This window comes from Dermacentor silvarum, chromosome 6, assembly GCF_013339745.2.
Source record: "Dermacentor silvarum isolate Dsil-2018 chromosome 6, BIME_Dsil_1.4, whole genome shotgun sequence".
NCBI lineage: Eukaryota > Metazoa > Arthropoda > Arachnida > Ixodida > Ixodidae > Dermacentor > Dermacentor silvarum.
Window position 1 is genome coordinate 100,888,081 of NC_051159.1, and position 13,478 is coordinate 100,901,558.

The 13,478-nt window shown below is 46.9% G+C and overlaps 1 protein-coding gene across 4 annotated transcripts in view; it reads right to left on the reverse strand.

Annotated features, from left to right (window-relative positions):
* Positions 1-13,478, reverse strand: part of LOC119455782 (uncharacterized) — a 162,246-nt gene that overhangs the window by 53,912 nt on the left and 94,856 nt on the right. For 2 of the 4 annotated variants that reach the window (XM_049669301.1, XM_049669298.1), the window contains exon 2: positions 8,306-8,656. The exons of 1 other annotated variant lie outside the window; for it this stretch is intronic. In XM_049669301.1, the coding sequence (XP_049525258.1) occupies positions 8,306-8,656 (351 nt within the window). Of the gene's footprint in view, positions 1-4,011; positions 4,327-8,305; positions 8,657-13,478 lie in introns of all 4 variants that reach the window. One more of the 4 variants, XM_049669300.1, reaches the window with a different exon arrangement.

The window sequence follows — 13,478 nt, forward strand, 5'->3', positions numbered from 1 at the left end:
AACGCATGCTCCCTGAGCCGGTCGTTTATGCACCGTTCGGTTTGGCCGATGTATACCTTCCCGCACAACAAGGGGGCGGAGTATACCACTCCTGTCGCACACCCCTACGAAGCGGCTATCATGGCTGGTTTGGCAACCTCCTTTCCTGTCACCGCAAATTCGAGGGCAGAGCCTGGATAGCTTATTAGGAGCCGTGAAGACCACAGGAATACGATGTCTGTTCGCGACCTTCTTCAGGTGTTGTGCGAGACCTGATGCATATATGGCATGGCTACGGGTCTCGCCATCCATCGCTGGGTCTCAGCCCTTTCCGCTACAGCTCTGTTCTTTACCCTCTGCAGGATAGACTCGGCCACCGCAACAACAAGCAACTCAGGAAATCCCGCTGCTAGTAGGCGACCAATCTGATTGTCAAAGCTATGCTGCATTGAATAATGCGGGCATGACCTACGGAGCGCTGCATCCAGACATTGTAATGCGATGCCCATTTTTACTACTTTAGAGTGGACAGAGTCAAAAGGCAGGAGACACTTCTTAAACCGTGGGTGGTACTCTCAGCAAACCTGGCCTACACTAAATTTTAGCCTGAGATCCAGGAATTGTAACCCCTCAGTTCCAAGCAATTCATGAGTGAAACTCAAACCCTGCCCAGCTTGAATAAAAACATCTAAAATACTCCCAGTGGCAGTGAAACCGTCCTCTTTGTTTAAAACAATTAAAAAGTCATCGACGTACCGAAACACTTTGAATACCTTCCCTCCATTAAAAGTCAAATCAAGCACACTGTCAATATCAGCTAAAATATGTCGCATAGAATCGAAGACACGCAAGACCCAACACACTCCTCTACGTTGCAGAAAAGGCTGCTCGTTAAAAACAATAAATGTTACACCAAGTAAAATTCTAAAAGCGTTCAATTATGAACCGACAAGCAAGCGGAGTTTTGGAAATCGCATTCGCCACTCTGTTCAATGCACTTCCTAACAGCAACCTAAAAGCTTATCTTGAGGTACTGAATAAACCAAGTCCTCAACGTCGACAGACAAGCCATAATCTATACTCTCGTTGTGTTTCACATATTCAATGACTTCTTCAGATTTCCTCACGCGGAAAGGATAAACAACCGTGAGTCACTTAAGGCTCTTCAGTAAAAACTGACTAACATTCTTTTGCCAAGCCACCCCTTCGCTAACAATGGTTCTGAAAGGGACATCTACTTTATGCGTTTTGGTAGAAAAGAAAACCTTCATACTGTTCCCCTTACTATTTCTAATAGCACTAGCAAGAGCATTCAATTCCAAGTCCTTAAAAAATTTGATGAACTTCGTCTTGAACCCTCACTGCACTTTTTTAAACAGCTGCAAAGTTCTTGTCCACTGCCGCTTGGGCTTTTTTATTGAACATGCCTTTGGGCATAACAACAAATCCACCTTCGTTGTCAGCTTCTAGGAGAAGCAAACTGTTCTGCCAAACTGAGAGTAACTATGTTAGACCAGCTAGCCCAACAGGCGGTTCTTCCGGAACATATCACGATTTCTGCGATCATAGTTTTGTTCTTGCCTGGATCGTCTGTCTTTCTATGCGTAGAGCTACTATGTGTGACTGCACAACATGTCTATTTGTCTTGTTTGACGCATTACATAAAGTGACGTATGCTTAAATACGTAGATTTATTGGAAACTTATACATATATTTAAACATCTTGTTGCGAGGCTTTGTGTATGCAAACAGTGCATTTTGTTTCCAGTGACACCATTGTGCCCTTTATAAACTTGTATCTTCGCATTTGTATATTCCATTCTATTTTCGCATTTCTAGTATACATCTTGCAGAACTCCTCCTTCTTATATGTACTCACTGTTGCAACTATATTATCGGTGTAATTACAATACACGACCGGTAACAACTGCTCATGCGCAATCTATTTCAACGAAGGATAGCGTCATCGAGGTTTTTTTGCATATGTACAGTCATGAGCAAAAGTTTGTGGACCAAAGGTATGGTATGACGGTATGATAAAACTTTATTATGGTCCCTCGGAACGCGCGTCAGCACGTAGCGGGCCGCTCCCACGTCGGTACAGAAAGGCCGAGCCTGTCTGCTGCCACGATTTTATTTTTTTTCCTATTGCAGCCTGGGCATTCCGGCTGAAATCAAGAAGCGCAAGCCTAGGTGCGCGTGTTCGGGGCCGCGCAGCTGCGCTTTAATATATTAAATTTTTGCTGATGCCATGGTCTCCAAACTTCTGCTCGCGACTCTACAAAAAAGTAAACAAGGTTCGTGAATGACAATGATTTATCAAAATATTTGTGCTCAACTTGTTCTTTTCATGGCCTTTACGTTTTTCACACCAGCTGTATGCACTGCTTTGCTGGTTTGGAACTGATATAGTTCTAAAGTTCGTGTGATATTTTCATTACTTATTAAATAGACAAAAAAAACGCGAAAGCATTGATATCAGTTATTTTTGCCACAATTTTTGGGATATACGAATATATTCTTTTATGAAAAAAGACATATTTTACTTGACAGTGGGTAGCATTCGGTAGTTTGTTTGCAGCCTCTAATATACAATGACATTGGCAATGACAATGCAGTTATTATTGGTGTATTTGATCCCTAGACAAATTCTACAAGGAGGAGGCCGCGCTGCAACAGTGAGCCGCCCCCCCCCCCCCCCCCCCCTCTCCGAACAATATTTCTGGCTATGCCATTGTGCAGTGAAGCAGGTCTTTGAACACTGACCAGTTACAGATGATTTTTGCATTTACACCCGTCGCTTACCAAGAGCTTAGAAAAGGTGTTCGGCTGAAATGTAGCAAATTTTCTTTACAAAGCCACTAATTTACTTTGTTCACAGGAACCTCCATGAGAAAACTGACGTCAATCCGAGCATTTGTTGACGTGATTTTACTCTTTGCGGCGTCGGCCATTTTCGTTACGGCGCGGTTTCACCAAGGTCACCGCCAATGGCACCGAAAATATCGCCATGCACCTAAGGCTTTCGCTTCGAAAAACGGAAATTCCGTGGCAGTGAACATAACTCAGTCAGGCACATGGACGCAAATGCGCAAATGAACTCGTAAACTGAGGCCAACCGAGATTAAGGGCGTCAATCATGCGACTGCATATCCTGAAACATGCGCCCATCGCCACCATTTAGCAAGCTTGCATTATTATTTTAGAATCAGCTTTCAAGAAATGAAGCGCCAAAATGGCATTTTTGCTTTTTTGATTCGATCGGTCAAAAAGTTGGACGAGGAAAAGATGGACGGAAAAGGGGGGGGGGGGGGGGTCGGAGGCCGCTCTTTCAAGATTCTGCATCCACTTTCTCGAAGCAGGGCTGAGCCTCTGAACGCCTATCAATAGCAGCAAAACTGCTGATTCACGGTAGACTAGCTGGCCGCTCGTCTTATACGCGCGGCGGTTATCAGATCAGCCATTCCTGATTCGCGCTCGTGCATGCTCGACGGTGTCAGCGGTCCTTTTTTCTTTCTTAGTTTTATTGTTAAAACGTGTGTTCTGTTATCGTCCAGTACACTTCGTGCGTCATCGCGCGAATTTCGAATCTTAAAGGTCCGTACGCCACGTGGTGTAAAAGCTGTGAACTAAAGGCGATGTCCGGAATTGCTGGGGTTGTGATGTTAAGTTGAGCACATGAAGCCCAATGGTGCGTTCAATTACGCTGGTTGGTAAATCTAGGTGTAGTGGCGTTAAGAAATGTTGCTGTTTTATAAGAAACTTATTTCGTGATGCGAGCGAGCAAATGAAGTTTTGCTTAAAAATTTCAAGGCCAATCCTCCAAGCGAAGGTGGATGACGAGCGAAGCTGTAAACATCGGGGTAAGAAAACTTGTGATAAAGACTTCATTTCATCATTCACTGTCACTTAGTAACGACGGCCACGATGGCTTTGCGGTCACCATGATATACACTGATCGGCCAAATGCGCACAAGAAATATCTGCGCCTGCTGCCACAACCCACGACCACAGAGTGCGGCACAAACTCACCTCCGAACAGTTTGTGCGAGATGCCGGAGCGCCAGTCGGTGCCTAGGACGATGATGTGGCAGCGGAAGGTGAGGTTTCGGAAGGTGAGCCAGTCTCGAACCTGGAAGACTCGGTGAAGCCGCACCTCGTACGTGGAGTTGGCCGCTGGCTCGACGCGGTCGAACGGCACCGTGTTCAGGTACACGCCCGTCTGGTCGTTGTACACCCCGCAGGCCGGCGACGGTTTGGGGAACATGCCGCCGCAGTCCAGCTCCACCGTCTCGGTGCACGACACGCGGTCCGAGAACGTGGTCCAACTGTCTTCCTTGCACGAGTCTGCAAGCCGAACGAACGACTTAGTGACGGCTGACATTCACTGTGGGTGAAGACAGGCGATGACGGCATTTCGGAAAGCGGCAATTATTCTTTCCTATAGATCAAATACTTTGCGGAACGTGCTATGTGTCGGATTATTATTTTTTTCCTTGTTTTTTTTCTTTTTTAAATACGAATTACTGCGCATTACGTTCGCTGGTGAGCAGCTGTGCTGCTGTAAGGATTTATTCTATTCGATGATGTTCCGGGCAGGCGAACAACTTGTGGCCAACATTTCTAGATCAATCAACCGATCAATCAATCAATCAACCAAGCAAGCAAGCAATCAATCAATCAATCAATAAATCAGTCAATCAATAAATCAGTCAATCAATCAATTAATCAATCAATCAATAAATCAATCAATCGAAGCTTATTCGGACATTTACAAACATATGCAGGGGCCAGTCAATCATAATGTTCTAACATTTAATCAATCGATTAATCAATATATATTTCACCCGCCAATGTCGCTCTGTAGCTATGTCTCTCTTCTGCTCAGCAAGAGGTCATGGGTTCGATTACCGGCTGCTGTGGCCGTATTTAGGTAGGGGCAAATTGCAAGAACACTCGTGTAATTAGATTTAGGTGCGCGTAGAATGTACAGTAAAAAGAAACACTAAATCTGTTTGAGCTGTTATAAAGCACTATTTCAAACCTCTATTTTCGTTCCTTGCGCAGTAGTAGGTTGATTATTAGAAGATAAAATGAAGGTCAAATCTAATTTTTTTTTATTTCGCGCCGAAACCCCAGCGTCGATACATTAGTGTGAAGTCTTCCATTTCAAAGTAAAATACAATACAATACAATACAATACAATACAATACAATACAATACAACAGCATTCTATTTAAATCAAAGGGATAACGCAGTCTGTGGGTAAAAGCTTCTCCTAAAAGCAGCTTGACAGGAGTGCACAGACCCCTTCTCGTGTCCTCTCGTATTTGTGCCATTGTGGCTCTGTAAATGTCCTGAGAACGCGGTAACCTCAGCCTTCGTATCTTTTAGAATACAATGTAGTCCATAGCTACCGATAAAAAATGATGTGCCAAAACCGCGATTTGATTATGAGGCACGTCGTAGTGGGGGACTCCGGATGAATTCTGACCACCTCGGGTTCTTTATCGTGCACCTAATGCACGGAACACGGGCGTTTCTGCATCTCACCCCCATCGAAATGCGGCCGCCGTAGCCGGGGTTCGAACCCGCGCCCTTGGGCTTAGTAGCGAACGCCATAGCCTCTACGCCACCACGTCGGCTTTATCCGACATTCGAGTAATGAAATTTCAGCAAAAATTATAGTTTTGTATTTACGATGGGGCGAAGCAGAGATGAGAACTGAGAATCGACGCTAAACGTTCTTTTACTGCACATTCTGCGATGTCACTCGTGCGCGTGTTCTGTTCCCATCGCGCGTGTTTCGCTTCATCTTCAGCCACTGCCTAGCGGTGACCCCTAAAATTACATCGGTTTTCAGTAAAGAGTAGCGTAAATAACTTTTGCCTATTTTTAAGTCACAAATCCAATAAATTATTTGAAGGTAGCAATTCTCACGTCGGAATTACCCGATACTGTTGTAATCACTGCTCTTTCAAATGTATACGCCACGCAAGAAAGGACACATTACGTAATTCCGCAAGCTTTGCGGTTGTCATGGAAAAGTCGGCTGCAACGAATGGTCTTATGTACAGGTTGCTTTTGTGTGCCGGTCTCAGAATGAAGCTCTGCCTCCTATTGTCATACCTTTGAGTTTCAAGTGTGGAGAATGGTGCTATTTCAAACTTAGTTTTGTTGCCGACTGATATAGAACCGAAATTAGACCACCCCAACCCCTTCAGTTGCAGAGCAGTTCCTTTTCAGCGCTGAAAAAAAAAAAAAGAAGGCGACGTCGAGGTGTTCGATACCCTCGCAGCTGCTTTGAAGGACGAGGTGCGAAAACCGCTTTTTTTTTCAGTTTTTTTTTTTGGGGGGGGGGGGGGGGGGGGGGGACTCCCGTCTACACACGGATTTCACGATCACCGCGAACCTTTGAAAGCTTAGGCAACTCTGAACGACTAAACCCAACGGAACAGAAAGACCAACTTATAGATCCCTGTACAATACTTTGCTCAGTTCTTCTTGTCGCTTAATAAATGCAAGAGTCGCAACTTCTCAGTGGAGCGAACTTCTGCATGGTAAAACAAAAAAAGAAATATTTTTAACGACCTAAGATGCGACTAAGAAATGTGTGTAAGAATTATATAAATAAAAGGGAGCGTAAAGGACTCACTGGATTTCTGCCTTTAGAATCAGTTAGGTCAACGCCGATGCTGTGTTAAGTGATCAATATTCTCTGAACATGTCGAAGTGGTGTTACACAGTAACCCTCACCACTTTTCACTGAAACAGCGTAACGCTGCAAAGTATAAAATGCTGTCGCTTTCATGCATTAAACGTAAGAACATGCTGCATACCATGCTAGGGAGAGGAAAGCGTGTACCGCATGGCGTTAGTTCAACAGAATGAGAAGTTGCTTTATTTGGAAGCAGAAACCTTGCGCTCTCCGGTTGGTTTTCCTGTCGGCTTGTCCTCAAATACGAGTCTTCTCTCCAAAAAAAAGAAAAAAAAAAGAAAACGAAAACGTAATGACGCGCTGTTTTTTTCTGCGGCCACACGTCACATTTAGCTGCATGATGTTTCACAAAAATCAGCAGGCATCAACTCTATCCTCATTTACTGCGACAGCAGTAGAACCTCGGAGCAGATGCCGCCACCTTAAGAACGTTTTCTTAATCCATTACAATATCGTCTTCTGTGTCCTCCGAAATATTTAAAGAGTGAGGGCCACTCTAAGAGTCCGCGCAGTGCGCAGAACCTCACGCAAATTGCCAAACGCGAATGATGCGCTTCCTTCGACGTGTGGCGAGGGTCAACGTGCGGATGAGGAGTTGGCCCAACAGCGGGCCACATCCTATACAGCGATTAGGGCGCCCGCCTCACAACAAGACACTGCCACAAGGGCACAATCTGAATTCCTATAGTGGTTTGTCTTAACGCGACAGCGTTAAGGACTCCGTGTCGCAGAAAATTCGGTGTCGGCGTCGGCGGCGTTGTCCGTTAGAGAAAAATCATATCGAATCCACGCATCCCGAACGAACCACGCAGGCCCTGTGCGTGGCGCATAGGCGTTGTTGCACTAACTGAATTTCTCGAAGTAAAATGCGTCAGAAAATTCGTAAAGTATGACTTACACACAACCTACAGACATGATAGCGTCGGACTGTGATTTGAATATACGAGAAAACGTAATTCTGTCCCGCGGAAACTCAAACACAAACCCCTTTTCCAGCTACCGTTTAAGGTCTGTCTTAGCGGGAGCGGCGCGCCGCGCTCGGTTCCTTGCAACACCATCCAGATGGCGCTCGCCTCCGCGGCAGCGGTGGATCCCCCCGTGCGGGAGAAAGAGAAAAAAAAAAAAACCCAGAAAGCTCGCTTTTGTGTACAGCGTTCGCCGCCAGCGTTCCCCGTTAAACCTTACGGTTACATAAGCTGCAGTTGCCTTGAAGCGTGAGAAGCAGTCAGGGATCTTTGAATACTACTGCGTTCCCCTCTTAAAGGCGAAGCTTAAGCGTCCTCTAAGTTCTTCATCGTCATATTGCGAGGGTGAAGCTGAAAATGAGTTAGTGCGACGATGTCTGCATAACGGAAGAGACGAATAGCAAATCTAGTTTCGAGTTTTTAAATGGTGTCGCGGTAAAAGGCATTGAAGTTTTCGACGGAGTGTGTGTGTGAGAGAGAGAGAGAGCAAGGAGGACATGAAGCGTCCGGTTGGCTACCCAACATTCAGGGTAAGAGAGAGGGGGAAATGAAAGAGAAAAATCAGGTTTCGTTCAACGAAAAAGAATTATGTATGTAAATATGAAAGGAAGAGGCGCCACGTTTCGGTAGCTTCAAAACTCACCTACGATGACGGTGAGGAAGAAGTCGTTCTGCGAAGTGCCCAGATCGGTCTCGACCTTGCACGTGTAGTTTCCCTGCATCGACATGTGTGCGCTGAGGATGGAGATGAAGGAAGGGGAACGGTTGCTCAAGTCGACGCGCTTGTCGAACAGGTTGCGCGCCAGCGGACGGCGTCCCTTGCGCCACACGTAGACCTCGGCGCCGTCCTTGAACCAGAGGACGCGCCGCAGGTCTTCGCCCGGCGAGAGCACGAAGAAGCAGAGCAGCGTGGCGCCCTCGCCCTGAAGCACGTACTGCGTCTTGTTGCTGTCCGACAGGAGCCGCACCTCGGTGACCACGACGCCCAGCACACCTGCGTCGAGCCGAAACAAAGCATATTATAGTTTCACGGAGTACGGCCGTGTGATCGTAGAGTGCGGTATAACTGATATCTTGATCACATTTAGTGATCCAGGAGTAACAGAGCAGCGCTTGCCTAACAGCTTGTCACGTGTTATGTTCTCAGGACATGTCGAAGTTTCACAGTAACGCTCGAAATTTTCCCCCTGAAAATGTGGGTCACGTAGAAAACCTAAAAATACTGCTGCTTTCATTCATTACGCGTGCAAAATAAGTCTATTGGGTGCAGAAACGTGATCAGAACACTGCGACCTTGTAGATTGCGATCGATTTCTCGCCACCTGGAAACCTACCCATGTCCCTTTCCTCTGAATCCCGCTCTGTACTCATTGCCTAAAAAACCTATTCTGCAGGGGCAAAAACTTGCACTTATCTTCCCCGTGTGTTTGCTCTCTTAAGCAGGCTGCAAGCTTGACCTAGTTGGTTGGACATATTTAGACTAACAGAGCCAAAGCAAAATTTGGACACGAGAAGAAGAAGAAGGAGAAGAAGAAGAAGAAGCAGAACGTAAAGTTTATTATCAAATCAATCAGATTCAAGTCCGGCGTCTTTTCAGTGGGTCTGCGATCTTTCTCGAGAAGAGGAAGTCTCTTTCCGGAGATTTCTGGCCAGAAATGCACTCACACCTGCCGTCACTAGAACCAGGGGTCTATCATCGGCAGACCATGTCTAATATCCGAAGTGTTCCGCTCCTACGTCTGCACACTTAGACCGACGTCTATGCCTTCACTTAATAAAATTTCTCTATCTCTCTCTCATCTACGTCTGTAGCGGATGGTTATAATCTGCTTTGGTGATGCCCTGGGCAATGAAGGTTCGTGAAATTGCGCTCAGGGCTGTCATAAGCCGACCAACCTGACGACTAGGGGTGAGAGCTAATGAGTAAGGAATTTCACACGCTTGTGAAATGACTCGCCCATTAGCCATCGATTAGATGCAAAAGCGACTTGTCGCTCTTTCGCTATCTGCGTGAAACAGGTATCCATGCTTTTGTATAATTTGATTTTCACATTACGGTACATGACAGCCCATGCGACACAAGAGACTATTTTACCTTAGTGACCTTTATGGCCTATGCATTCTTATACATGCAAAAGGCCACAAAAGCCCTTCTGCAGTTCGTGAAGAATACTGGATTATACGAACGCTTGTGACAGCAGAAATTCTTCTGTGACTCTCTCTGCGAACGACTAACTCTATTATTTTTCTTTTCTCTCCTTTTCCCTCCTTATCTATTCTTGCCCTTTCCCACTCCCCAACCGGGCACGTCCTCGGTTAACCTCCTTACCTTTCTCTTTTCATTTCTTTCTCTCTCTTATGCACTTTGCGGTGAAATGAACTATTTAATCACGATTAGAGACGTCTCACGCTTGTCACAGGTCATCATTTGGCTCTACATTGATATGACGTTGGGATAGCAGGCTGTTAGTAGCCAAATTCTTAATTTGTCTCAGCTAACGACAAACAACATAGCGGACAAAAAGAAAAGGAAACGCGGGAGGAAGCAGCACAGAATAGGGCATAGTGGCAAGATAAGTAAATCTACAGACTTTATATAGTATTCACGGTGGGCAAATATCAGCGGTCATTGTTGTGCCCCTCGCGCTAGTGCTGCAGCGAGCCTAGTCCGGCTGATGCTGATAATGACAATCCCCGTGGGAGGCTGGTAGCCAATCGCCTAAAGGCTTTACAATAAACTGCATGTCGTCGTGCGGCAATTTACTGCCGTACAACGAATATGCGACGATAGTGTAGAAGGCTCGGTATTCGCATCTGCGAGGTCGTTCGAAGCCAGAAGGACGGAGCTTTGGCAAGGTCATGTACCGCCAATCAATCACAATGCCGAAAGGACAGCCATATGGCGGTGAACGCAGACACTAGCCTGATTGACTTTATATATTTTTTACCTGGAATCATTATGGCACATACGATACGCGTCCAACTCAGCCCCTCGTACCTCCTCCCCCCCCCCCCTTCCCCCTCACATATATAAGAAGGCCACCTACAACGACTGTTGTTTTAGCATACACTGCATTTCTTGCTACCTATTTTCCGACACCAACCTCGAACGTCAGAGGCAGACTGTTTCATCGCCGTAGATAACAATGGCCTCCAGGATGGAAAGCAGCGTACCGGCAACGCGACCCATCTCGAAGGACATGCGACTACTCAAACACGGCTCTAGATCAGCCATGTACAGACCGTTCCCATTGCACAGCACCATCTCACTATAGTCTCGCACATCACAGCTGCAGGAGGCCACAAGAAGCGCTGCTGCGATTCCCGAAGCCAAACTTATACTGAGCGACCGTCGGTGACAGCGCTGAGAATTTCAATACATCGGCGACTCCAGTGCACATCAACTCTTGATTTTCTTTCCTCCTTTTCCACCGCTTCCACTTGTGTGGGGTAGCCAACCCGCCTCAGTCCTGGTTAATTTCCACGCCTTTCATTTTATTCTTTCCCCTCTCTTTTTCTCTGCCAAATTACGACCCGCGCGCGCCGCCATCGGAGAGTCTGCACGCATCTTTATTCGAAGCTATAAATAAAGCACCGCCAGACTAGAGGTGAAGCATGGCGATCGGGGCCTCGGCTGCGCTGTTATTCCGCTCTTTCCTTTTCCTCTTAGTCCATTCTGCTAATATGCCCATAAGCGCCCTTTGCCCTCAGCATCCGCATTTTAGTTTTTTCCCCCCTTCCAAGTAATACTTTCTCTCTCTCTCTCTTTTCAACGCGGTTCAAGGAACTTGTGAATATAAATGGCAAATTATCAGGACAGGGTAGGGGAGCGTAAGATCGACCGAGAAGGAAAGATCCTTCCGCGAACAGCGTTATGATTTTCAGCGATCACATTTGTGAGTGGTTCTTTTTTCTTGCGTCTCACCATAGTTTTGATCTTGGGCGAGCACAGCGCTCTAAGCTTGATGGAGTTAGACCTTCTTGCATGTGGTAACACTAACGAGGCAGTTACGTTGAGGACAGTAATTCTTGCAGAGAGACGCACCAAAACCGGACGGTTACGTGTTTCTCGCTCTCTGGAGCACGCTTGCTACGTAAAATTTTAAATTCCGGGGTTTTACGTGCCGAAACCACGATGTGATGACGAGGCACGCCGTAGCGGGGGACTCAGGATTGAATTCCACCACCTGCGGTTCTTTAACGTGTACCCAATGCAAAGTGCACGATCGTTCTTGCATCCCACCGCCATCGGAGTGCGGCCGTCAAGGCCGGGATCGAGCCCCCGACCTCGCGCACAGCAGCGCAGTGCTATGACCGCTGGGCTACAGCATGCGGAGGAAGCGCTTGCTAAGTTGTGAAGTGTTCTGACATGAATTACTTGCAGGGATTATCGGTCCTGTGCAAGAAATCGTAGGTTCTCGTTGTTGACGACGGGCGAACGGCAGAACATAATAAACGGGAAAAATATTCTGCAGATTCCACGCACTGTGGAAATTGTTGCTATGCGAAGCTATTTGCAGGTAGCTGGCTATCCAGCATAGCTTGGAGGAGGAGGAACAGGAAAGGAAGGAAAGGCAGGGAGGTCAAGCAGCTAGTATAGGTGGTGTTGGGTCAAGCAGAGGCATGTTTGGTTTGCTACCCTGTCTGGGCTGTCGTTGACATCGAGCGTCAACGGAAATGAACCGATGGGTATCTGTTCATTTCCGTTAACGCTCCGTGCGACTGCAGACATGAATTGAAAAGGAATAAGAACAAGCCTTCTCACATGTCCGCACCTATAGGCGAGTAGCCCATACACCATAGTGGGCGATATCAGAGCGGAGTCTTTCTTTCTGGATATATTTTGTTGCTGTTAAAAGTGGAGCTCTTGGGCATGCTAGAAGGATGTTTTCTTCGGCAACAAACAGAATTGAATTAAATTGCGGGGTTTTACGCGCCAAACTCACAATTTCATTATGAGGCACGCTGTAGTGGAGGAACCCAGAATAATTTTGACCACCCGGGGATATAAACGTGCCCCCAATGCACGGGACACGGGCGTTCTTGTATTTCGCTCCCATCGAAACGTGGCCGCCGCGGCCGGGATTTGATCCCGCGGCCTCGTGCTTAGCAGCGCAACACCATAGCAGCTAAGCCACTACGTCGGATAAAGCAAATTGAGGCTATGCGGAAAGTGCCATATTTATTACAGCGTAAGATGTTATGGGCTCAATCCAATAGCCGTTTCAGCTGACGATGTTGTCCGCTGCGGCCGGTGTCCGTCGCAGCCATCGCCAGGAATGAGAACAAAAATTCCTAGTTCCCGCCAGGATCAAACCCGGGCGCTTTGCGCGGGAGTAAGTATAATCTAACACTGCGCCATGCCAGCGCTTGCTGGCTGCTGCGGAAACATGCCTTTTACAGGCGTCCTAGCGTGCGAGGAGTCACGCGATTGCACGCGATGTGAGATGCGCGCCGAGTAGCGTCGATACATGCAAATCTTTGGATTGCAGTTGCGTTGTATTCCACCAGGTGTCACGACATACGTATCAGTTGCATCGTATCGTGATAACGTCGATAACGTGTCAAGCGATGTGACATGTGCGCCGCGTAGTCTCGATACCTGTCTTTACTCTTTGGTACTCGTTATGGCGCCTCCTCGCAAGGCACGAACCACTGCTGAAGAAGCGAATCGTAGAGCTACGAGCGCGGCTGCAACCAGGCAACGCTTTGCTGTTAGCAGCACAAGCCGCAGCTCGCCGATTGACGTCGGGTGGACAGTTCAGTTTGTTCTCGTGAAAACGACGTAAATAGACTTGCAGAAATAATTGTTACCA